The sequence below is a fragment of the Amphiura filiformis genome, chromosome 17 (genome assembly GCF_039555335.1).
Source record: "Amphiura filiformis chromosome 17, Afil_fr2py, whole genome shotgun sequence".
In the NCBI taxonomy this organism is placed as follows: Eukaryota; Metazoa; Echinodermata; class Ophiuroidea; order Amphilepidida; family Amphiuridae; genus Amphiura; species Amphiura filiformis.
The window spans coordinates 64,084,047-64,111,336 of record NC_092644.1 but is presented as its reverse complement, the minus strand read 5'-3'; the positions used below and the strand labels follow the sequence as shown (position 1 = coordinate 64,111,336).

The following is a 27,290-nucleotide window of genomic DNA, read 5'->3' as shown; positions in this document are numbered from 1 at the left end:
GGGGAGGCAAATTTTGGTATAAAATGTTCTTGTTTAGGGGTGTAGTTTTGCTTGTAGCATGACACTTATTAAGAGGTGACGTGAAAAATTGTTAAAAAACATTGGGTCATACATGTGTTAACTATCATACTTGAGTGGCCAACAAGGGAACATAGTGTTTGTCTATGAGAAATTCTATCAATGCACAATTGTTGGTAGAAATTCAAGATACATTTATGATTAATGCACAGCAAATAGCATATTGATTATACCATTGGGTCCATTGGAGCCATCTTCACCTCCTTTCTGCGCTAGAAAATCTTTGAAAACTGAAACAATGAAAACTTGAATTAATATCAAAAGAGGATCATATTTGAAACAAATTGATTCAAATATAGGGTGCAATCAATTTAAGTCAGTTACTACAGCATTTAAGATGCATTCACATTATTTACCAAATGATATTAAATTTCCCAATTTGGCTAATTTCCTTTTTCAGAATATCAAGCTTATTTTATAATTGTATTTTGTGCACTCATTCCTTTTGATTCCAAATATATTCTATTTGATAACATTTAATCAAGTTTAAGATTTAATACTTTCTTTAATATCTAATTCAACGATGGAGTAAATAATAAGCCACAACAGAACTCCCAAGGTATTTTTAAACAGTTATATAAATCATTTTAAGTGATTCAAACTAAGAAGAAGCACAAAACAATTGATTACTTTCGTATGCTGACCGCATCCCATCAACAGTTTCAAATTTAGCACGATGGACCTGGGCTTTAGCTAGAAATAAAATAAAAACAAGAAAAATAAACAGCAAACGTTTAATAGAAATAGTTTTTGTGTATAATTAATTGTACATCCAGTCTGTGTCTAAATGAGTGCAAATTCACTTCAGGCATGTGTCATATGTCTGTGTGCGAAAAGAACGTAAGTCATGGTATTGGGCTATTCCATACAGTTGAAATCCATACAGTCCATATGGAAGACATGACCTTAATCTCTAACAACAGGTAACCCCTACTTGAAATGCACACTCCCTGTGTGGAAGATTAAGGTCATGTCTTCCATAGGTTGTGTATATAGACTTCACCTGGAATATCCCATTTTGAATTTTTGCAGGTGTAGTTCCCACCTGAAATACAAGGTACGGAATATTACAAATACCAAAACTTTAATGTCAACATTAACAGTTTTATAAACTCATGGTTAGCAATAATGAGGAATCTAAAAAATAACAACATAAGACATTTCTATACAGAATGAGTTGAGGTTATATAATGAATTTCACTATATTATGTATCTAATGCGGATACTACTAATACATGAAGTTGCACTGCAACACTTGGTGCCCACTTTATGGTGATGTATGGAAAATATGGCTGCAATCAAATAAATAAATGTTAATATGTACATAATCACAGTTTAGGTGTAAAACAATCATTTTACTTCTGTAGAATGTGATATTCACTACTGGCTACAAAAATGTGCAGCAAGACTTTAAAATAAATGCAGATAACCCAAGAAATTAGAATTTAGGTTAGGTTTCTGGATTAGGATTAGGTATTTGGGTTAAGAATAGAATTAAAGGATTAGGGTTAAGGATAGGTTTTAGGGTTAGGTATTTGGGTTACAGGTACAAAACATGTTATGATTACGGGACTAAAATTAGGGTTATGATTATGGTTGGAGTGAATACTAAGATTAGGACTAGGATTAGGGTTGGGTTTAGGGTTAGTATTGGGATGGCAAAAGGGCCATGATTAGAGTGGCAACCATGATTCTAAATTTGCTCCAAGTGTGCCTACTACTATGCCAATAAGATTGATGTGCCATTAAATCAAGAGTGCACTACTCTCATTGCAATATTCACAAAGTGGGCTACTCCAGTTGAAATCCATACATCCCCTATGGAATGCAAGATCTGAACCACCTACACAGAGGATTTGATTTCAAAATGGAGTCACCCATTCAGGTAACCCTCCCATTTGTACGAGGGGCAGTCAGTATGTTTTAAGAGTTGACTTGTGACGTCATTTGTGGATCGTTTTCATGGCATTTCTCAATGATTACATAAACACTGTATCTTTGTCTTTCAAACAACACATGCAAAAATTATATCACACACATGATTACGTAACAGCATTCGCATAAAATCAATGGTCTAGAGTCACCTGGTGAAATTGAGTCGTTTTCGTTAAGGGAAATAAGAGGCTGAAATGAGGTATTGTTGTATTTTCTATACTTTCTCAGGAATTAAAGAATGGAGAATGCTGCCTTTTGGAACAGTAATAGAACACAAACTACCAGTTCATTAAACCATGTTTGTTGGGCTGTAAAGGTTTTAGTTTATTTAAAATGCGTGGTCAAATATGTCTTATTTTTGACAAAAGCAAGGCTTTTCTTTCTTTAAAAATCTTGATATTGCCAAAAATAGCAAACGTGGAAATTTAAATTTTTTTGCCAGTTCTGTTGACTAATCTCCAAACATTTAAACAGGAGACTCCCTAGAAAATATTTGAATCCGTGATTAAAATATAACTGTTATTCTACCATTGTTACATTTATACAAAAAGTAGTGGTACAAAGAGAGAGGCCATCGCTTCAATGAGAAATTTATTTTTAAAACTTTTCTGTTCATTTCAGGTTGAGATCATCCATAAAAATTCATATGAATATTTAAATCACAATTTTCATAGCATTTTGCAATATTTTAGGCTCTATTTACATGGAATTTTGCCATTTTCGTGCATTTCCACCATGTTGTATCGGTCATCCCACCTACGCATGCGCAGATTGTTGTTTGATTTGCACCAGTTATCATCGCACTGAGTACCAGCTCTCACACGTGACCAGTCATTAAATTTTAGTCTGTTTCATTTTGGAGATAATTGATGTCATTTGTAATAACTGCTTTTTCATTTTCGCCATTTTTGCAGAATAATTTCGCTTCCATTTAAGCCCTAAAGTTGTTGAAGTTTCCAGACGTCCCATTTCCACCAAAGTTTAATGGCAACTCTCATATTTTACCAAATGCAAACTGAGGACCTAGTGTTTATTCCTGCCGAAAACTAGCCATATGCACCTTGTACTTTTGCTGTTCTCGGACATTGTAAACACGTGTTTTTTCTGTAATTTAAAAGGCCCGCCTTTTTGCGTGATTTGGCAGTGTCCATAGACTATTGATTTTATGCTAATGCTGTTACGTAATCATGTGTATGATATAATCTTTACATGTGTTGTTTGAAAGACAAAGGTACAGTGTTTATGTAATCATTGAGAAATGCCATGAAAACATCCACAAATGACGTCACGAGTCAACTCTTAAAACATACTGACTGCCCCTCGTAATTCACACTCCCTGTGTGGAAGATTAAGGCCATGTCTTCCATTTGGGGTGTATAGATTTCAACTGGAATGGCACAATGCATGCTCCTTACAGGAGAATATTGGTTGGCTGATGTTAGTCCTAGGATCTGCCTCATCAGCAAGATATTTGGAATAAACCTGCAGAAACCCCAGTAAGTTATCTTGGTTTTGACTTGGACCTAAAATTTAAGAAATGATTATCTAAGAGCTTAATAGAATGGAACTAATTCATTGGAATTTTCTAATACTTTTGTTTAGAAATATACCTTGATTGTTATCAACTTTTTATCCTGGTAATTTCTTTCTTTCTTATTTTTTTCAAGCTTCTTTACTCATCAGTTGTAATGAACCTTTTTTTAGAGACACAGTTTAGGCATCACACTGTAGGAATATAATGTTAATATTGGATGTCCAGTTATCAACCCCATGGATCTATAAGTTCAATTTATACTGAATAATTTCAGATGTCACACACAGCATGAGTGCTATTTTGTTGGAAAAAATCCAATAAATGCCAATGGTACACAATTTGTTGGTCCCCATTAGGACAATCCAATATGGGGATTCACCATAAATAGTGTTATGCAAGGCCTATTTTGAGTCAACTTTTTGTCTCTTTGTGACATATACTGTTTTTGTCTCTTTGTGACATATACTATGATCTTAGCGATATTATGCGCCTATATATACCAAATTGAGGTAAATTAGGTTAATGCTAAGCAGCTCATGTTATGTACCTAAATTGCCTGACTGTATCTGTTGAGTGTTTCCTCCTCTGCTGTTCATAAATCCTGAAATTTAATTATAATAATTACTAGTAATTAATATTAGAACAAACAAATTAAAAACATTGTGAAAGGATGGCACAAATAGAGGGCAATGACCAAATTGAATAGATCAGAAGAGTTTATAAACTGTGAGGAAATAAACCATTGCCGTATTGCTTCATTTTCATCATCTCCATTGTTTAATTTGACTTTGTCTGTCGCGTCACATACTGATTGACACAATCATTTCACATAGAGCTTTAAGTTTAATATCATGTTAAAAAATGTTACTAGAAAATTGCTTAATTAATTTTCTTTGACAGGGTATTTTTATGAAGGATACTTTTTGGTGAAATTTACATGTCCATCTTTCGAGTAACATTATCTAACATAGTACTGAACTTATAGGTCTGTATGTGAAACAATTTTGTTTAACTATTTTGTTTAACATAGTATTTAACTGATATAGTTCTGTATGTGATTAGACTGGCAAATTTTTATTTCTGTACTTAAAAGTTTTTTTCAAAACATGTGAATCGGTGACGAATCTGTGACCACAAAATTTAAAACAAACAACAAAATCAAACTTGCAGTGCATTCAATTGTTCTCTCAGCAGAGATCAAAGAGAACAAAAAAGCCCAATAGGTTGCAACATATAGGTTACGAGCAGTTCTGCCCATGTTTTTTGTTTATTTTTTTGCTTTCAAATGATAAACCATGATTATTAGTATGTCAGTGTGCTGAGATGAGAATGTGCAATATAATTACTCTGATAAGACTCTGTGAAATCCTTGCTATGTCTGGCTTGTTGTCTTGTATCATCATCTGGAACTGCAACAAATGGATTGGCCACAAATACTAGTTACTTTGGAAAAATATGACTAGGTTCTAAAATTCTTAAATGTTCAGACAATTCTGAAAAGTATATTCCAGGTGTCAATTACAAGACGAAAAGAAAGAAAAATTCCACTTTATGTTCTGCTCTGGCATGACCCATGCTCTGGCATAACCTTTGCCTATTTTACGTTAAATAACAGTAATATTACAGTAATATTGTTTTCTACTTAGTTCATGGTTTACTCTATCTATTCAAAGCTTGAAAGCAGCTTATCATCCTGTTGCTCAGAAGATTTCAACTATACAGTGTTGCTAATATTTATTATATCAATAACATAACCACCTTTCTAAGACCTACAGATGGCCTCTGGAGTCACATGGTCGATATCACATGATCGATCATGTGATTCAAGCACTGCTAACGTCAACCAGCAGTCGCAACAGCTGAAGAAGTGAACTCGGATGAGTCACAAAAATTTCTGAGTGAGTTTTCTTTTTGCTTGTGTGAATAAGTTTTTTAAAATTTTTCAATAATTAACATAAAATGTAACTGTAATAATTACTTGCAAAAGACACTCTCCCCTTTGGTTTGTTTCCTTGATCATAGCCTCCAGAATCTGGTTTGGAAATAAACATACATTTTACAGTTAAAAAGAGTGGAAAATACTCAAACAATCAGCAGTGCAATGTCACTCATCAGTCAAAAACAGAGTTACAGTGTTGTCAATGAAGTAGTGCAGCATACTCTCTTTGTCAATAACGCTACCTGCAAACAATCAAAATGCTCATTTGTGATAAGAGACATTTACCGAGCTCAACATTAAGATGACAGTTAAATGCAAGAAATTCGAAACAGATAGGTGAAAGAATAAGTTCTTTGAAGAAAATGAACTCGGGCACTTCAAATTATATGTCAAAACTGTAATACCAAACAAAATTAAGAAATTTCTATACTAAAAGGAATTAAGAGATACAAATACCTGTTTCATACTAAACACTTCTGACACTGCAAAACAAATGTGACAATTGGTTATGTTGTTCTAGTTGTCAGTGATACATTGTGGACAGTGCTTTATAGTGTGAAGAAAATCATGACACAGTACCAGAGGATGAATTGCATACTTCCTACATAGTTAAGGACCCAAATGAACCCATGCAGCAGCAGTGCTGCAGCACTCACTCACCCATTGAATTGCTCTCATGGAGTGACAATGCAATTCTTATGTGATGCAATCAAGCTAAATGAGTCTCTTGTTTCAGTATTAAATCTCATTGTATGTGCCATTTTCAGAGCTTCATTTCAATGAAAACTCAATGAAAATGGTTGATTTTAAAAATTTCTTCCACACAAACCAAAAGCTGCAGCTGCCCTTAACCCATGTTTGCTCATTGCTGAGAGATAGGTACAGAACCTAATTGCCTGTAGGGATACTTGCAAATCATCCTCTGACACAGCATGTCCTGATATCTTTCACACAGTGCAATATTGTGGCAGTGCTGCCTACTTCTTATGGCTGACTTGGGTTTATCAAAAGAACCCTGACGTGTCACTGAACTTTGTGCAAGATTGTCTGCAGGTGGCTGTCCTGTAAACAAAAGTGGTGAAATATTTATAAAATCAGAACAATTTTACAACAGTAGGTGCTAACCCAACTATAATCTTAACTGTAACGTCTTTACCTTTACCATAAAACCAATCTAAATATAAACCTCCCAATCATAACCTTACAACCTAGGCCTGACCCAGAAATCTAACTCTAATCTTTATGAGTGACTGCAGTGATTCTAATAGTCGTTCCGTACAATTTCAATAGTAAACTTCATAACAGTTCAGTCATCTATAAAAAGTAGAGAAAAATTGTATCATTGTCTTATTGGTTTAAAAAATCAGTGCAATTTAGTCTACCCCCTACAATTGTGGTATTTATACCTTTGTCACAGCTAAACTTATATGCTGATTAAGCTTATGCCCTATGTTCAATAATCTCATACACATTTTATAGTTTGAAATTTACTGACTTCTTCAAGTCCAGTTTGACAACTGTTCATATCTTCTGAAATTTAATAAAGAAGAAAAATGACAGCAAATAACGATTACACACTAAGAAACATTAATCTCAACAAATTATTTAAAATTACCCTTTATTACTCTTCTTCTTGGAGTTGTATTTTCTGCACCTGCATCATCATGTGCTTCAATAATAAATAAAAAAGGAAAATTATATAAAAAAATGTTGCCTGCTACATTATGTACAAAGCATATCCACTACTCTACTCATTCGAATACAAATGGTATTATTTGTTATGTTACCATACTAACTATATCCCAATTAAATTCACATAAGTGTAGTACCCAATACCACAAAAGTGACTGAGAATTTATACAGTAGACATTTCTCTGAAGAAAATGAACATAAATTTATGTAACTTGCACTGATGATGTATGAATTATCAAACTGCCCCATTTACCTGCAGGGTCATCATACATCAAGAACTTCACACTCCTTAATGGTATGCCCAATGCCACACACTGGGCATGTTGATGTGGTGCACACCTTGCCATGCAGCATTCAACTTGTCCAGATAGTTCACAATTTACAACTGGACACCTGGGCAAGTGTAACAGCCCTGTAACAACATGCTTGGTAGGTTTACCATTCTGAATTGCCAACAGATAACTGATACATTTGGCTATGCTAGTTGAAATCCATACACCCTCTAGGGAAGGCATGACCTACATGTATTCAGTTTTAGTTTATTTTCACCATACAATAGAATACAAACATAATATTGAAGGAAAACATTGGTGGGGAGACCAAAAAGAGCAAGGCTCGTAACTTTCACACAGGGGGTGTGAATTTCAAATGCAGTTACCTAAATGGGTAACTCCATTTGAAATATACACCCCTTATGTGGGCGATTAAGGTCATGCATTCCATAGGGGGTGTATGGAATTCAACTGGAATAACTCGTTAAAGTCCCGATATGTACTGGTGAATGATGTAAAGTCTATGCTAATCCTACTCAAGTGATTTTACTTAATTGCTTCTAGGTTATTTCTAAGAGCTTATATAATTACTTGCAAAAGGAGTCGATATATAATTGCTTTGTCCTTGGCCACCCTGTCCTCTTCTTGGAGTCCTGGCTTCAACTATTTGGGGTGATGAAGATAGATATCACGTTCAATAAAACACACAAAATATGCAAAGAATAAACTGATGTACAGATCATTTTAGACTAAAAAGTACTATAGGTATTTAAAGAGAACAGGAACAAAAATGCTGCATTTGTAGTAACTATAATTAAAGCCAGAAATAATGAAACTAGTACACATCTGACGATCCTGTGAATCAAATTCCAATGCCCTGTGATTGTTTAGTATTATGTAACTAATGAAGGCACTGCCCTAGATACACAATATGCTAACCAATCACAAGATGTGCTGGAGTTCAATTTACAGAATCGTCAGAGGCGAACTATTTTTTTGTTTCTGACTTTTATTATACAGTGCCTGGTCTTTTTGCAAGTCATTGACATACAATACATGTATGTACGTATGAGGTTTAAATGTTCAATCTTATCTTGAGGTGCTGTATATACATATATGTGACCATCCACCACAAAGTGGTAGTAAAGTCGGCTCTAGACCATTTTCTGTTTATTGCAGATTTTGTAATGTCAATGTACTTTCAGCTTTAGAATGACCTCAACCAGCTTCATCTGACATCTGGAAGTGAAGTTATGGTTCATCAAAGGTCAAATTTCTTATATATTTTACATAGAAATTCATGTATTGTTTTTGATTGTATCTCAAAATGGTAAATGCCGACTTTACGACCAGTTTGTGGTGGATGGGCACATATGTGCATTCAAATTAGTGCTGTGTCAAGTTTCACTGCAGGTCATAACCTGTATTGTTTTGCTGTTGTCTTGTAGTCTGGACATTAGTTGCACCACCTTGAAACCTTCTACCTTGCTGCTGCTGCTGCCGTCCACTACGTCCTACTTGATTCTTGTTCTCCTCTTCTCTGGCTCTTTTGCTTTCTGTTATAGATCAAGAAGTTTCAGCTTTAATACAATGATCTAGCATCATCTGCTGCTATGATTGTTTGTTTGTTTGTTTTTTATTTGGCAAGATCATTAGAATACAAAAACAAATCATAGAGACAGAAAAATCATTACAAAGTACATCAATGTGACAAATTATTTAAAGATTAAATTAATCAGCCACAAAGCCATTTAGGAACAAGGCACACGGACAAAAAAATGACAAGCCGGGATAACCCATTAAGCCCGCAGAAAAGGCAAGCTTATTGAGATAAGATCAGTATTTGTCCCTTAAGGCCAGAGTAATGGGAGAGAAGATGGACCTTTTCGGGCATCATTATGTCTGAATTGTATGTCCAAAGTATATAAAACTATACATTTTTGGCAAGGGAATGAGCGTGGACAAATGTGTCTTCCATTACTCTGGCCTTAAATGGATTTTCAGATATGGCCACTAGTTACAAAATCTTGAAAATGATTATGTTGTCAAAAATGTTAATATCTACAGTTATCAATGACAGTTTGTTTTGTAACATCATTTATCTATTTGATGGATATTAAGAGGAAAAGGAAAATACTGTTTAATTACCCTGTGATAACTCCCAATCAGTCATGAATGCTGTGAAATTAAAACAATGTGGTATAGATTTATTAACAATATAACATGTCATGATACATTTAACACATGTGTCGCATGGCAAGCAGGTTATTTGCCTTACGATGTAATAATGCACAGCAGAACATTTTTATTAATGCAAAAACAATATTATTTATATAAATAAGGAGGCCCATAACAAATTATTTGAATAGTTCAGAATGCAACAACAAACAACTGATGCAAACAATTTCTACGGTATATTTTTGTAAAGATTTAATTAATGCTTATCCCAGCAAACTCAAAATGTTTTATACAGAAAACATCTAAATGTTGGGTTATATAATGTTAATGTAGCAAAAAAGTTGATGTCAGAGATGCCTACCATCAAGATCCTTTCCTGGTCTAGCTGCCACTATATAGAAAATAAATTGAAACAAATTATGCACAAATTATTATTTGGCACCTATTCAAGTAAAAAACCTGATAATAAAATCTTATTATAAACAGAAGATCACATTGAAATAATTATCATTAACTTGAATTGCCATAAACACAACCAATAAAGAAAGAGGATGAGCAAGAATATAGTACATTAATTAATGAAAACATTGATACTTTCAATTCAATATGAAATATGAATATACACATCATTACATTGTTCTTATTACAACAGAATTTTTAACAAAAATTACCCGCAAATGTATCGGCATCTCTCCCCGTCAATGAACCTAGTATCATAATGGAAAGAAATTACTCAAGATTAAATTGTATTTAATTGATTAGAATTATTGATTAGAATTATTACAACAATTTTAGTCAATTTTACTATCTATGGTGTGTGTGAATAAAACAGCAACCAATGTGCATATTACGTTTTGTTTGTTCCAAAAGCACGCTTAACCACTAGTACATGGTGTTCTTTGATCTACTGCTACTATACATTGTTTATAGAATTTCGGAATAGATTACTTGCTAGTTTTAGTACAACATTTTGTTTTGAATACTCTACAAGCCTATAGTGAGACAACATGTGGATTTGATAATTGGGAAAAAATGCAAATATGTTACATTGAATACTGCACTGAATCCAAAGAATCTTTATGAACTGATGCAATCAGTTTCATCTGATGTTGGCAACAATGAAATTTGTACCAAAATAAGATGACAAATTAACTGAAACATATGTGACATTTATTATTTCCACACAATGTTTAGATTGCATTGATTAGCAACACACTAAAAGCTATCTAAGATGAAAACTTAATTTTGTCAGAAAGGTCAGTTGTGCCCTTGGTATGGTAGTCAATGTGACTAATTGACCCATAATAGCAAGGAACATCTATAACTAATCTATACTTGAAGGCAGGGTTGTAGCTAGGAAAATTTTTAGTGCTGGGTGGCATTTGATGAAAATCTTGCATATTTTGAAATTGTTTGCCAAAATAGACCAAATTCTTAACTAATTCAATAAAATGGTCCAATTTTGGCCTCTGAGTGGTGGGCTCCAATGCTAAAATTGGAGCAGAGTGATGGGCTCCAAAACCGAGTGGTGGGCTCTGCCGCCCATCACCGCCCACTGTAGCTGTAGCTACCCACTGCTTGAAGGGTTCCGATGCAAAAACCAATAAATTTATTTATTTTCAATCTCGATATAATTGGGCAAATAATAAAATCTTGAATCATAAATACACCTGGAATATTTAAAGTAGGGTATCAATTTGAAGTCTGCCTTTTATGGTACATGTACATGCTGGTGGTCTTATCTCAAAAAGTTTGGAAAAATTACATGTATGAAGTTTTGCATCAGAACTCGTCACTTATTAACTACCGTACGTAATATCACCCCAATCAAAAAATATTGTGTATGTGGTAATCTGAAATTTTGGAACTTGAATGTTGATCGCAGAACCCTTTAAAATATTTTAAAGAGGAGGAAAAAGTTCTAACATGTTATGTGCTTCATCATTCACATCATAAATTGTTAGTTCTGATACTCGGTGTCATTCAGATTGTGCAATATGTATTCAGAGATGCCAGTGCCTTGTCCAAAACTTTCTGGAAATAATACGGACAATTGTGAGCCATAGGGAGCATAGCAACCGGAGCACAGTGCCTCACGCCCGGGGTCCCTTTTAGATACAAAATTGCAATTTTTTGGTGATTTTTACCCCAATTTGTTTAAAAATCAACCAAAAATGATTGTAGCACTCAGCGCTAGGTCCAAGGACTCTCCAAATCCAAAAAAAATCACACAAAAAAGGGAACTTTTCTTTCTTTCTTTTTTTTAATTTTTTGGAATTTATAAAAATTTGGGAAACCTTATTAAATTCGTAAAACTGGCATCGCTGCATTCAGTTTGGTTTGTGCAATATGTTTTGTGTGCAATATCTACCGCCTGCTTTGTTAAGCGAGTTGGACATAGATTTTATCCAGGTTTTAGCTGTCCTTCCTTGAAACAGGGTAAAAACAACATAAAACAAATGTCTATCAAAAACTTATCATTACATAGTACAGTTAATATGTAACAAATGCAATACTAGCAAAACTGGGCTTGGGAAGGATATTTTTTTCAACTCTAAACATGTAGCTCTTATCAGCACATTATTTTCTATATAGCAATTAAGATACAGTAACATGTCCATATCTTCCACAGACTGATGCACAAGTGACTTAAAAGTTCCCTTCATTCATTATGATGACTGGTGTGCATATGACTTCACCCTGGTCTTCTGCACAGCATTGTATTCTTATACGGTTCCTCTTGCGAATGTGATCAAAATTTATCTGACACAATATAACATGCTGAATCAAAATATGAATAGGTAACATGCATTGTTATGTTAGTTATGGTTAGTTCAACACCATCATACATACCATGACTGCCTACAGAATCTTTTAGGAATTCATATTACAGAGAATTCAAAACTTAATTGTCAGGTGTTAGATCTCTTGATTAGAATTTTTAGAAGAATCCAAGAATAAATTCTCTCAAAGGGTGTGAATCAAAGATGTCTTTCATGCAGTTCCATACATATAAATAATATGCAATAATCAATTGCATCCTACAAAAATCATTTCCAAAAGAGCAAGGTTAATTGTCTACCATGTGAGGAAACTTTAACCATGATAGCCTTTGAGACTGTGTACCTCAGATATCATGGATATAGCAAATGGCAGCTATGGAAGGTAAAACTGTATTACGCTGACTGTGCACATACCTGTTTGTGGATCTGGTTCCAGTGGATGCCTTAACCCGTAGTATGCGTATGGGTCACCTGGGTTGGGTTGATTTATTCTAGTTGAAGCTGAAGGAGCTATAGAAAATGGCCTGGCAAAGTAAGAGAGAAGTTTATTACACAGCTATCTGAATTTGATTTGACAAGATAAAGATGCATCACAGCAGTAGCGTAGCCAATGGGGTGGCAAGGGGGCAGAGTGCCCCCCCCTGACAAAAAATGAAAGAAAAAAAGTGCCCCTCTGACAAAAAATGAAAGAGAAAATCTGGAGGGCAAAGGAAAAGAAAAAGGGGCAACGAGCCCCTTTTCCCTTTCCACCAAAATTTACCCCGATCATGGCCAAAATAGTGCGAAATACAATTTGTTGTAGCGCTACATGCGCACATCGTCCCAATAAAGCCTCTCTAAAAACCAAACCAGTTTTTTTTTTTTTTGCCCCTCCTGACCAAGAAAGCTGCCTACGCCCCTGCATCACAGATGACATGACCAGCTGCACTATAAGGACATTTATGTCCGCAAGCCTGTATTAGATATATCAAATGGACAGATGGGATACAATGCTTGTTATTCATGGGTGGGGATTGGTGGCCTACTACTTTATAACACATTGCTTCAATTATGTGTTCAACAAATTTATAGCTTTTGAGACCTATCCTCACATAGCATGATACCATCAAATTCCAATTGTGCCCTCATCCTCACAAATAATGTTATAATATCCAAGTTATGGTTGGTAAATAAGCAACAGATTAGGCTACACCTTCTTGCATTTATTCATGGATGCAAACATAGCCACCCTAGTACAAACACACCCCACACATCCACACCCCTATACATACACCCATGCTACCTCAGGGTTCTTGATAACTTGCGTTGGGTTTTGATGTTGTGATGAAGCAAAGGGGTTTTCTGGTGCTCAACATTTTTGGGACTTTCCGTACTAAATACCAGTTACATGTGCTATTGCAACACACTTGTGTAGTCTAGCTATCTCGATCTCACTAAACCACACCTAGAGAGATTGATCTCACTTAGCAGGGAAGTGCACTTAGGAACCAATATAGTTCAGAAAAAGTTAAGAAACGGAAGTTTTGTTGATAAATCTTGATAAAAATGAACTAATCTTAATCACAACTAGTCTTGCTATGGGAATTGGCTGGGGTCAACTGAAACCTATTTCTTAACTTTTATGAAACATTCATTAACAAATTATATGGTTGTAGTAGCTTGTAAATACATTAACCTGTCAAAGACATATTAGTGTATTTGACAGAACATGTGTCAGTGCACTGGTAATGACCCTGCAATGATACCCCAAATGCCTCCCAGTAGACCCAATGACTGGCTCACATATTATACAGGCATAACACAGATTTTATATTATATCACAATATTTTACCAATGGCTTCCCTGCTAATAGTAATACAAATCTCTGATAGGATGAAGTACACAAATATTTACTATAGATTTGTGTTTCTTTATTTGTGTGTAGTTTTGGTTGCTTGTTTGTCTGTTTGTTTACCTCTGTTTATTTTATGCTGCTTGATAAGAAAATGCAGATTCTTGAAAAGTACAAAATAAAAAAAAGTAAAGTGCACATTCTCTTCAGAAAGTGAAAGTAGAAGATGCAATTAGTATGGAAGTTAACTTATTACAACTGCAAGGGTCCCCATAATTTACATTTTGATTTAGTTTTAGTTTTTAACTTTATTTCAGTTACAATGACTCACATGCAGTAAATGCAACTTGACTTCACTTGTGAAAAATATATAAAACTTAAAAACTGCTTAGTAATAGGAATTAAACTTTATAGAAAATAATAAATGGAAAAAGGTGAGAATACTGAAAGAATGTTTGGTTTACACCATAATCATGCTACATGTAATTTAAATTACATTGTATGTTCTGCATTAAAAAGTTAACCTGTATTAATGACTTCCATTGGTTGTAATAAATGAGAAAGGGATGTTTTCACATGTTAGTATTGCTGTTTATCACATCACCTAAATAATGACAGTAATGTTGCTTTTAAAATCTATATCAAACTTGTGTATTCACTACTACATTGTGCAGTTCAACCCAGCTTGACCTTTTCACCCACATACAGCATACCAAACTTTCCCAACATCATTTGAGGTGAACCACTTTCTGGGTCAATTTACAGTTGAAGTTCAAAACATACCTTTGGGACCAAGAATCTTAACTATTATTGAATGGATCTGAACTACATATAGTAACCTTTCAAATCACAGAGGTCTGTTTAGGAAAACTCAAGATAAAATCCATATTAGTTCATTTTTGTCAACATAACTTCCGTTTCTTAACTTTTTCTTAACTATATTGGTTCCTAGTGTGCACCTAGAGAGTGGTCTAGAGAGATTAATCTCACTAAATCACACCTACAGAGATTACAAAACCAGAAATCAGTTTGGCCTCCTTGGGAAAAACCCTTGCTCATGTTATCATCACCATTGTTTATAAATTTGATCGCATTATTGGCACAATAAATAAAGGGAAAACGATGAATTCTACATCATGTGTGCAGGTAAGGCGACGAAAAAAGAAAACCCTGTTCTATGGGGCCGACCGACCCAGAGTTTGAACAAATTGGGGAAAAAATTTTTCCTGTACAAATGAATGCCGACCCAAATGTCGGAAATTTTAGGAACAAAATTTTTTCTTTGTAAATTCTCAAATTGCAAATTATTTACAAATTTTGGTGATTTTTGGGGTCATTTTCAAAAAAAAGGACCTACCCTACTTGAAAGGTTCCCCTGCCCGTAGAACAGGGTTTCCTTTTTTGTTGTCTAATAGATGTACTCTAGGGTTGACAAATTTGTCGCCGTTGTCAATTACTGGAACCCCTTACATCTTCAAACCCCTTCTTTTTAATAGAGAATCAGGTTTAAAAAAAAAACATACTTTTAAACCCTAGTGCAAACCCTGGCTACCCCCTCCCTCACATACAGACAAACAGTTTGGAAATACCAAACAATGTTTAAAACTTTTGACAATTCTTTACCAACCTCTCAACCATTGTAGTTTGTGATTTAGCAATGGCAGCCTCTAATCCCAGACCTCCCAATTCTGTCTTAGCAATGGCTTCTGCCAGTCCAAGTTCAGGCACTTGTGGTTGGGAAGAGTTGCCTACCCTCCTGGAAGGCACACCTTGCTGTACACCTATGGGACCAGGTGGGTAGGCATTGTAGTTGTAGGTTGAGTTTAAGAAAGATGGTGTGTATCCATTGGTTTGGGGTTGTTGCTGCTGGTGTCGTGATGGGGCTGGAGTTTGAGATGGGCCAGGGGTTCTTGAAGCACCACGAGGTATTCTCTGTAAAAATAAAGAATTATAAACACTGAAGTCCATCTATATGACACAACAATACAGCTATCATTGCAACATCTTGAATATAATATCATGTCATTGTGTATTTCAACAGTACAGTATCAAATCAAATATTACGCATTCCAAAACAAGATTTGACATTCCTGTTTGAGCAAGACAAAGTAAAACTCTAGGTTTTAGAAATTAAAATATTAAAATATACACACCTCAGAATCAACAGCTCCGGTAGCAGCAGTTTTTATATCTTGTTGTCTTTCCCTATTAACAAAATAATAGCAATATGACATGGTAATACAGCAGCCTTCTCCTATGATAATCTGTCTAAATTGCATCAAATTTCAAATATGTCACTTACTGCTGATATGAGTAGGTACATGTTTTCATCATTGGGTATGATGTTCAAAATTGCACAATATCCAAGGCCAATTTGCAGTAATTTGACAAAACAGATGCTCCAATGAAGCAAACTATTTCCCTACGGATTACCATGTGTGATCTGCAAAGATATTGACAGCACTTGGCCTCATCCACTTAAGTGTTAAGTCATTTATTTTTGCTGGCAAATAATTTTGCAAAATTTGACTTGGCCTTATCCACTTAAGTGTTAAGTCATTTATTTTTGCTGGCAATTAATTTTGCAAAATTTGACAAAGTGTCAGTTCATATCACAAAAAGCTGCTAGCTATTCTGCATTTACATTCATAGTTACATATAATGGATAGCTTATAGATGAGTTTGTAACAATTTCTCAATGTGAAACAGTGAAAATATTACTAAATATAATTCTTGAAAGTTGTTCACCATGAAAAACATTGACAGTGTTTTTTGGCATGTGAGTATTTGTCAATATCTTGATATTTTCAATACTTCAAATATTTGTACAAACATGTTTGGCATTGACATTTCCAAATAAGTCCTTGATACTGACAAGAAGATCTATTCTATTATGACATGTAGAATAATCAGATTCGTCAATGCAGCATTCGAGGTAGTTTCACATAAAGCACTATAATATAAATTTGGTGGGTTTTTTTTCTAATGAGCTGAACTTTGAATTGTTTATATAATTACATAACTTATATTTGGTATTTGTTGTTATATGCAACAAATTGATGCGAGGTGATGACAGGAAGAAGGGACTTGTCAAATAGAGTTGATTTGGTCTGGATTTTTTTTTCTGGAAGAGGTAAATGACCCTAAAAAATCACTGAAAACAAAATAGGATCATCTATTTTGGATTAAAAACATATTCACAGATATTTAGATTAACTACACTGGTATTTTCAATGATAAATTAATATATTGTTAAATTCTATTGTCAAGCATTAAATAATAATAATAATAATAATATATTATGCAGTGACATATGGCATGGTTGGACAAACTCAGCACAATCAAATACTAGACTTACAGGCAATTTCACAACAACTGTACTAAAACATACACACATTTGCAGATATTTCTTAATAGCTTAAAATTCACTCACAAACTAGAGTATTAAATGACAATACAGCGAGAAAGCAAACAATGTAATGGCAAAGCTGCACAAGCTATATGCATAACACAAATATCCCAGTTGTTTTCTTTTTAAAGGTGGATTTTGTGAACCTAGCATCCTCTTTTTATGACATTTGTCAGTAGATATCCACGAAAAAAGCTTATTCCCAAAATTTCAGTTGATTCCGATTTTTGCGTTTGCGAGTTATGCATGATTATGTGTATTAAGAAACAATTTTGTTCTGGTATACCAAAACGAAATTCAAATTTGACAATATTTTTGCTAAACAAATTAATCTGCAAGAAATTTTTGGTACATAAACATTATGTAGCCAGAGGTTTCCAATCATACAAAAATCTCAACTTTTTTTGAGAAAAGTGGGGGATGAGGCTGTGGATCATGAAATGCCCTTCAAATGTAAAAGTACAGCAAATTAAGTATATTTTTGCTCATTCTAAAAACTCATTTGTTTTTAAGACCACCATTCAAAACCATCACTTTCTCAAATGTAATAGCGAAAAGCTGTAGGCCTATGTATATTTTGCCCATTCTAAAAACTCATTTATTTCATAGTATTAAATATTGTTCATATGGAGATAAGCTGATTGGACAGAAACAGATCAAATACTTGTATTCTGTGAACAAATAACAATTGAGTTTTAGGAACAGGCTTCCATTGTCTAAATAAGGGAACAAGCATATCATGATTGTCATCAATCTCCTACACGTAACAAAGCTTGACATAAAATTTATTAATAGATAAAGAAGCTTTCTAGTCAATGATTAGGAAGTAAAATATGCATGAAGTCATTTACAATTAGCAGTCAATCATGAGGGAGGCAGTGTAATTGAATCTATGGCTAAAGGTAGCATTGCTCAGTTGTTATCTATCCAAAACAACTCCTAGTTCTAAAATACAGCATTTGGTATTCAAACTTATTGCTCACTCAATCAGTGAGTTTGCTTGTGATGTAAGAAGCTTAATTGGTCTAATATTTGGGTTTAGCATGATAAATTAGCAGTCAAGTCAATGTATTAACCGGTTATTTGCAACGATACCATTTTTTCGCCCTAATGTGGCAGTGGCGTCGACACGTTGAAGCAGCTGTTTCGCTCGCGCATCTATATATGTGGGGTCTTTAAGCACTTTGTGCAAATGCTAGCGATTTGAGACTATGCCCAATGAAATGCGCACTGACATCACTACCACATCAGGGTGATAAATGGTCTAGCAATGAGATCATGAGCATTCATCTATATCCATACAAAGAGTAGCATTGTTAAGTTGTTATTCATTCAGCAATTTGAATGGACACATGGCTAAACATCAATGAATTAGTCAAAGTCAGAAATGTGCTCCCATCATGTCAAGAGTAGGCTATACAAGCAGCCAGATGGGCTTTGATCACAACTGACTGTGAAGTCTCTCATCATGCACCCCCATCTGCACAACCATTCAAATGCAGTAATGGAATGGGCAGATGACAAACTGAACCTCAGATTTAAAGCACTACTCTGACAGGTAGATCTGGAGAGAATGAGGATAACCCATTATTGAGTGCATCTCTATTTTACTTGGCATACCATGTACAAAGTGAAGTTTCACTTCCCTTTTAATTCCTGAATACCATCAACAATGTAAAATCAATCAGCAATTAATAAAGCATGGATAGCATAAACAACAATGCAAGAACAACTTGATATTCTTACCATTCTTTTTGCCTGTAACAATACACACACACAAAGACAGGGGAAAGATAACAATAAGTGAGAAACATTTTAAGATTCAGATTTAATTTCAATTTGTGGTCCATAGGCCAAATTAAACATTTGATACATAAAGAATGAAAAGTATTGTAAGACATTACAAATAAAGAAATAAAGGTAATAAAATATGTGTTTGATAACATAATACTATTATTGTTTTCACCAGTGAGTGTCATCTTTTTCATCATAATCTAATAAGAGACTGCCTGGTTATAGTTATTTTTATGTCTATAAACTATCAGGTTTTTGGTTGCCCATAATTTAATCTCATGTTGGTCAGTTCCAGAAAAGATTTTGCCACAATGATCTTTTAACATTTGTGTGGAAATGATTGTTTTGGACCAAAGATAACAGATTTAGCATGTGAAGTATAGGACTGCATACAATCAACCATGTGGAGTAGGTGGCTATGGTCATGTTGAGATGAAATATACTGCACACGAATAGTATCTGTATACTTAAAACAAAAGCCAATAAAACTAAATAAAAGTCGTATTGTCCTGAATGAGGTACCAAAATATGCAGAACAAAATTCTCTATCTATCGACCACTTTATTTTTTATTCTATTACCCCTACAACCCAACTGTGATTTGTTGAAACACATCACGTGAAAGACCATTAATTAACAACAATAAAGTGGCCAGGGCAACAAACTTTATGTTCTTCTCACATAACAGCGCACTGCAAAGCGCGATGAAGTATAACACCCCTTTACACATTCTACACAAAGCATTACGCTTGGTTACGCGTTCAATATTTCCGCAATACTCGCTGTCACTTACGCTTTGGCTACACGTAACAACTTCAAATATTTGGGCAAAAAACAGTATTTTTTCTTTAAATCACACTATTTTGTGGTAATAGAATAGAAATACTGTGTCGCATTATCCTTTACACCCAAATAATGTGTCCTCGGCAGTACAAATGTTTAAATAATTAGGGTTTGGCTGCGCCTCACCCATTATTTATGTTTTTACTGCCTCAGACACATTATTTGGGTGTAAAGGATAATGCATTACCCTTTATTTCTTAAATATAGTTTTATTGTTTTTAAGAAATGGCTTTTGTAAGTTTCATTTAAATTGATTATGAAAGATTGCAGCGGAAACATGACAAAATTCTCTTGGGCCATTTTAAAAATGTTTTGTTTAAACTTGAGACTTATCAAATAATAAGATCATATCTGGGGAATCATCAGGTGAAAATAACTTTTCTTGCTAGACCAAATAAATTGTTACATATACATATGCATGTTACCCACAAATTTCAGCCTATTTCACCTCATGTACACCGTAAATTTTCACTTTCTTTAAAACCTTTCAATATTAAATTTGTAACCCATATATTCTATCTTCCATAGGGGGTGTGTGGATTTCAAATGGAACAGCCTGATACGCTGCCACAGGCCAAATGGATATATTGGCCAGGCAGACCTCCCTTAAGATACTAACAACTGATAGTGGGTTTGCTTGCTATATATCTCTTTAGGTATATTTGTCTCAGAGAGCAGCATATTTGATGTGCAAGGAAGGGAAATCCCCAGATTTGGGCTGTGCGTAGCAAATGTTAAGAATATTAATTCATTTTACCTTTTCTTTGCTTCTTGTGCTTCTTTCATTTGTTGCTCCAATTCCAGTCGATATTGATCCTTTTTTCTCTTCCCTGCACTAATTGATTCTCTGTTGCCTGCAATGTAATTTATATAAATATAAAGGTTAGAAAATAACATAAAAAATATGTTTAAAAATTTTTCAAAATGCATGCACTAAATCAAATTTAACTTAAGCCAGATTGTATGGGTTCCAAGTGGTCCCCAATGCAGGTTAGTGCCAACCCTGTAAACCAATGAAATAGTATATGTTTGTGTGTGGGCTAGTAAACACAGAAGAAAGGGGACATTTTCTGGTCTAAAAACCCATCAAACCGGTACATCTGACGACTAGGGACGTTCCCGGTTGTAGAGGCAATTACACCTGGGGTATGTGTGAATGCATCTAAGTCTGTGAGTTAATTAATGATGTACAACATGTTCCTGATATTCTCCATGTAAAAGCAGACAAACCCCAAATTATGCCTTGTTCATGCCTTGTTTAATGATCCTGTCAGAACACGCTAAATAGCCCAATTTTTTACTGTATTGTCATAAACTTAATCTTTTGTGTATTTTGATACCCAAACCAAACATAACTAAACTAGAGCTACTGTCGCTTAAGAGCCACAAATATCAGGTAGTGACTGCTGACCTAATTTGACCTTTAACCTCATGTTGACTTTTTCATGTTCCCCCCATATCAAGGATACTTTGCACGGAAGTTTAAGCCCAATCGGGCAAATTTTAACATGTGACCTCATTTGATCTTTGACCTTGGGTAACCTCAGGTTGTCTTTTTCATGCTCCGCTCATATCAAGGATGATATGCACTAAGTTTAAGTCCATTAGGAACCATTTTAACATTTGACCTTCAACACACTGGTGACCTCATTTTGACTTTTTCATGATCACCTCATATCAAAGATTCTTTTATTCAAATAAATTTGATTGATTGATTGATTGATTGATTGATTTGCACCAAGTTTAAGTCCAGTTTAACATTCTACCTCATTTGACCTTTGACCTGAGGTTGACCTTTTCATGTTTCTCTCATATCAAGAATGCTTTGCACAAAATTTTATCCCTAAACAGTCCCATTGTAACATTTGACTTTGGGTGACCTTAGGTTGACCTTTCATGTTGCCCTCATATCAAGGATGCTTTGCACCAAGTTTAAGCCCAATCTGGCAAAGTTACCATGTGACCTCATTTGACCTTTGACCTTAGGTTGGCCCCCAAGCCGAGGTACAATTTATATTAAGCTTGGGTCAATGGTTCTTCTGACCAAGTCTGGTGGTCACAGCATGCAATTTAAAAGGAGGAGCATTTTCAAGATTTTCACAAAATTACCACTTAAATAAACCCTATATGACCTTTGACTCCTACTGTGTACAACTTATATTAAGCTTGGGTCAGCGGTTCTTATTACCATGTTTGGTTGAAATTGGGTCAAGTAGCATTTTAAAGATTTTCACATTATGACCTCTAATAACCCCTACATGACATTTCACCCCTAACTGTGTACAACTTAGAAGGAGCTTGGGTCAGTGCTTCTTGTGGCCAAGTTTGCTTGAGATTGATGCAAGTGTCTGGCACTAATAGCATTTTAATAGATGGTTTGAGAAAAGAATCAGAAAAAGTAGAAGCAGCAGAAAAGCAGAAGAAGATTGACCTGCTCAACAATGGCATATCATGCCACCTGATATAATAACTGATGTGGTCAAAGAATTAGCTATAACATACTTTCTGAATTTTGAAAATTGACCACATCGTTCTTGAAATAAAAGATTTTACGGAACTACCCCATTTTCAAACCTTTCCATGGATTCAAATATCAATCAAAGATCTGTGTAGGAGGGCCAGTCACTGCGCTAGAGGCATCTATTGTCATTGATTGATACTTAACGCTGCCAGAACAGATTGAAAATGAAGTAGCTCCGTAAAATTCTTTAAATTCGTAAAAGAACGGAAAGGCCAAATGTCAAAATTTAAGTATGTGATAGCCGTTTTATTACTTCACCACATCAACAATTTAGTACTGTTTGGTTTGGGCACCCAAATACCCTACATTTAAAGTTTTCGACAATACAGCTCTTTCATGGACACCCTGTACAACCTGTCCATATTTGATTGTAACTTACCAATAGACACCCTGTACAACCTGTCCATATTTGATTGTAATTTACCAATAGTAAACCCATCATCTACCAGTGTTGCACCTGTCCATATTTGATTGTAATTTACCAATAGTAAACCCATCATCTACCAGTGTTGCACCTGTCCATATTTGATTATTACTTACCAATAGTAAACCCATCATCTACCAGTGTTGCACCTGTCCATATTTGATTATTACTTACCAATAGTAAACCAATCATCTACTAGTGTTGCACCTGTCCATATTTGATTGTAACTTAAACTTACCAATAGTAAACCCATCATCTACCAGTGTTGCACCTGTCCATATTTGATTGTAATTTACCAATAGTAAACCAATCATCTACCAGTGTTGCACCTGTCCATATTTGATTATTACTTACCAATAGTAAACCCATCATCTACCAGTGTTGCAGACTTGGCTCTCGGCTGCCTCCCTGCTGCTCCAGTCTCTGGGTCTTGTTTAATGGCAGGTTTGGTTCTGTTTAGACAATTAAATATAGCATTAATTAATCCTAATGCTGAAAGTGGTTTTTGGCTATGGGAAAGGAAAGAAGGAACAAAAAAGGAGAGATGATGAACAAAGAAGTTGCTTGGCACCCCCGGGTTTCGAGCTTTAGACGCTTTAGACCCCTTGGTTGCCAAGCAGAAGATCACTGACTGGTAGCCACATGTCTTTCGCTGGCCAAGCCAACAAAAATGTGCATATATATGACTTAGGCTGATTGCGTTGTGGCATCACATGGGATGCATGCATGTACAGTGCTTTTGCTCTGTACGATTTTATAGAGTTAGGGTTAATAGTATCAGGAAAACACATACATTCTTAAAACACTAACCCAATGACAAATAGATCAAAAGTTTTGTGCATGAGAAATGCTGGCAGTCTATTCCATACAAGGTATCAATTGAATGCTCAAACTGTGCTTATGGGGATGACAGGACATACACATCTATCTAAAATCTGCCAAAGTGGAAGATTTAAGAAAGTAGAGAAAAGAGGAGTATATTTTTCAAATAAGAATTGGCTAGGATCAATTATTTTGACACCCATAAGCTTATTTGTACTTTGTAATGTTTTTTATAAATACAAGCTAAAAAAATCTAGACTTGAAAACCCCGACTGCATTTTTTGATTTTATTAGCTATATTTCACTTGTGTTTGCAATTTAAAAGGACAAAAACTCTTTGTTGTTTGGGTACACACACGCAACAATGCATTGTGTCACTGCGAAATTTGTTAACATGCAGATACGTTATGCCTACGCAACTCATATCTGCATGCGCTGCACATCCTATGGAAGCAATGATCTCACAAGAACCTTGTGGTTGAATGGCTCATTTTTTGGTCTATTTCTAACATTATGGTGTGTGAATTTTAAAAAGTTTGTTTTGATGCCTCATGTGGTCAATATCTCAAAAAATAAGGCCAATATCAAACAAATTTAAAAAAAAACTTCCTGGGACTGAGTCCCAAGATTAAGAAAAAAGAAAACAAAGTGTCTTTTTTGAAACAAGTGTCTTTTTGTTAAGATGAACCAAAATAAAAAAATTGCCAAAAATTCACTTTCTTCTAATTTTCTTCATAATTGTTGTTTTTACATCAAATCTGTATTTATAGATTCCTTGTCTTGCCTTTAAATATGTATACTTTTATGTCTGAATATGTCTGAGAGTGCCTTAAATTACTTACCTTTCTAGTTCTGGTAAAGTTCTACTTCTTCCTCCTTGGCTGATACCCTAAAAAGAAGGAAAATATGTTGCCAGCATATCTTGTGTAATTAAATTACTTCAAGATGATGTCAGGGTTTCCCACTCAGGTCATTAATTTTAACAATGAAATTAAGACAAATCCTGAGCAATGTAAGACTGTCCTGTGCCAACTTAATAACTTTGTAAGATTCTGTAGCATAATGTGTAAGCTTTTAATATGCAATACCATTGTGGGTTTCAACATTTATAGTGGAAATTATAAGTTCAATGATATATCATGTTCAAAATAATGTCCAACTTCAGATTGAGAATGTTAGTTTCAGTCAAAAAATATGAAACACTCCATTTATAGGAGTAAAGAAACCAAGTATGAGATGCATTTAAGGATTTTTATTGCATCAGACATAGAGTAAAATTTGCAGTCTGCTTCTGTATGTATCAGTACCTTTCGGTATGTGACCAATTGTATAACTATAGCCCATTTCGCACATGTAACAGATGCACTGCTTTTAGTGTGTAAACTTTGAGCTATTACACATTTAATACTCCAACCACTGGTGTACACACTGATACGTTGAAGCCAAATGAACTATAATATTGTTAATTAAAAAAATGACATAACAGGCAAATCAACTAGAATACACAGCACCTTAAGGAAATGAGCATTAACTTTTCAATTACAACAAAGATAGCCTTACCCAATCATAACCAGGCTCATCAGGATAATCTCTTCTATCTGGTGGTGGCGGTCTTGAATAGGACCTGAGAAACAAAGTTAACATTGTAAGGCAATATGAGATAAGATGTTATAATTGGCCAACTTTCTTCATTTCTCTTCAGAACAAGTTGCCATAAATGCCCAATTCTCATTGGTTCATAATATGTTTAATCACAAGCCAAAGCAAACTGAACAGATGTGACATGTTAGAATGACAGGTACCTTATGTGGGCAGTGACATACACATCCTTTTGTTAAGGACAGATTAAGAGGAGACACATTCGCCCTTGCCCGAATTTGAGATTTCTTGATACTTATCCACACTAAGGTGTATTCTTTCATTTGAAACTCACAAAATAAAATTTTTATTAAATATTTCCTTCCACATTTTCTTGATTTAAAATTCATTACTTCACTCTTTCCAAATCCAAAAGGTCACATGGCTCAAGACAGCTACAGTAAATTGGTGGGAAAAACTAGTCAGGAATACGCAAATGCAAAATATTGTGACTATATGCGCACTATTTGCTTGCACAATTGCTTCCAGAGTTTGATCACCAGCCATTTGTCTTGATTGCTGTGACTCAACTGTTTTTCTTATTCAATGGGAGTGGTCTAATGCGCAGTTAAATCTGATTGGACAATCGCATGATTCTAGGTGTCGTCTTTCAGGCTGTAGGTGACCCTACGTCATCACAAGTAATTATAACATGTAACACACTTGTAGAGGTGAGCATATGTAACACCTTGTATGCATATACCTATGCAGTGTGTAATATTCGCAAATGTTAATTGCAGGTCGCGCAATTGAAGATGTTAAGTTGTAAACAAGTTTCATTTGAAGTGAAGTTTTTATGACAGTAACTTAAATTTTGCTCAATAAAACAGTTTATAGTTACAAAAATAATAATCTCCTACAAAAACAAGCAAATAAACAATTGTTTTTATTATCCTCTCACATGTGATAGACAACAGGCAGGCTCAATATTTTATCATAGTGCTTACATGACATCCCTTACTCAAAATATTGGACCTGCCTGTCGCCTAGCACATGGTAAAGGAGAGTAAAAACATTCTTCTAAGTATGATACAGGCATTATTCTCCAGTGAGTCTGTCTCATAGCTGTTATGTAAGGGCTACCTACCTGTCGTATGAGTCCTTCCGAGGTGATACATCATCATTACTAAACCGTACTCTCCTTCTGTCATATTCTTGTTCATATGGATCTGGTCGTCTTGAATATCTTCCATCCTGTCACATAATAGAGACAAGTGCACATTTGATGTTATCAATGAAGACAGATCCTTATTATTATACTCATCTATATAGGACTTACCAATAAGCACCCAATGCAGCAGTTTTTGAGTGACAGACGTGAAGCATTCATTTAAGAATAAGGGGAGTTTTTATGATTGTAACTTAATTTTTGCCAAACAAAATAGTTTATGGTAGGGGCCCGGTATCAACTACTCAAAAACAAACAAAAAATTTGAATGCTTCGAACTGTGCCAAGTCTTGGACATTTGTGACTACAACTATAAGACATCCCATTTTCCTCAAATTGCAAAATCATTGAAATTTGACTTTTATTGTCAGTTAGAGCTTGCTAAGGATTAGGATTTAGCTATGTTTCATTTGAAAAAACAAATGCTCTA

General features: G+C 34.7%; 1 protein-coding gene across 1 annotated transcript in view; it reads right to left on the bottom strand.

The window, feature by feature from the left end:
- The window catches only part of LOC140138156 (uncharacterized), a 113,700-nt gene that overhangs the window by 66,976 nt on the left and 19,434 nt on the right, over positions 1-27,290 (bottom strand). The window contains exons 8-27 of the mRNA XM_072160089.1: positions 26,780-26,886; positions 25,615-25,678; positions 24,897-24,943; positions 23,587-23,684; positions 21,045-21,141; positions 16,396-16,447; positions 15,870-16,174; positions 12,826-12,935; positions 12,000-12,056; positions 10,300-10,335; positions 9,990-10,019; positions 9,599-9,628; positions 8,872-9,006; positions 8,042-8,113; positions 7,102-7,155; positions 6,468-6,548; positions 5,526-5,579; positions 4,894-4,956; positions 709-771; positions 252-308 (exon numbers count right to left, since the gene is read on the bottom strand). Of these exons, the coding sequence (XP_072016190.1) occupies positions 252-308; positions 709-771; positions 4,894-4,956; positions 5,526-5,579; positions 6,468-6,548; positions 7,102-7,155; positions 8,042-8,113; positions 8,872-9,006; positions 9,599-9,628; positions 9,990-10,019; positions 10,300-10,335; positions 12,000-12,056; positions 12,826-12,935; positions 15,870-16,174; positions 16,396-16,447; positions 21,045-21,141; positions 23,587-23,684; positions 24,897-24,943; positions 25,615-25,678; positions 26,780-26,886 (1,612 nt within the window). The remainder of the gene's footprint in view (positions 1-251; positions 309-708; positions 772-4,893; positions 4,957-5,525; positions 5,580-6,467; positions 6,549-7,101; positions 7,156-8,041; positions 8,114-8,871; positions 9,007-9,598; positions 9,629-9,989; positions 10,020-10,299; positions 10,336-11,999; positions 12,057-12,825; positions 12,936-15,869; positions 16,175-16,395; positions 16,448-21,044; positions 21,142-23,586; positions 23,685-24,896; positions 24,944-25,614; positions 25,679-26,779; positions 26,887-27,290) is intronic.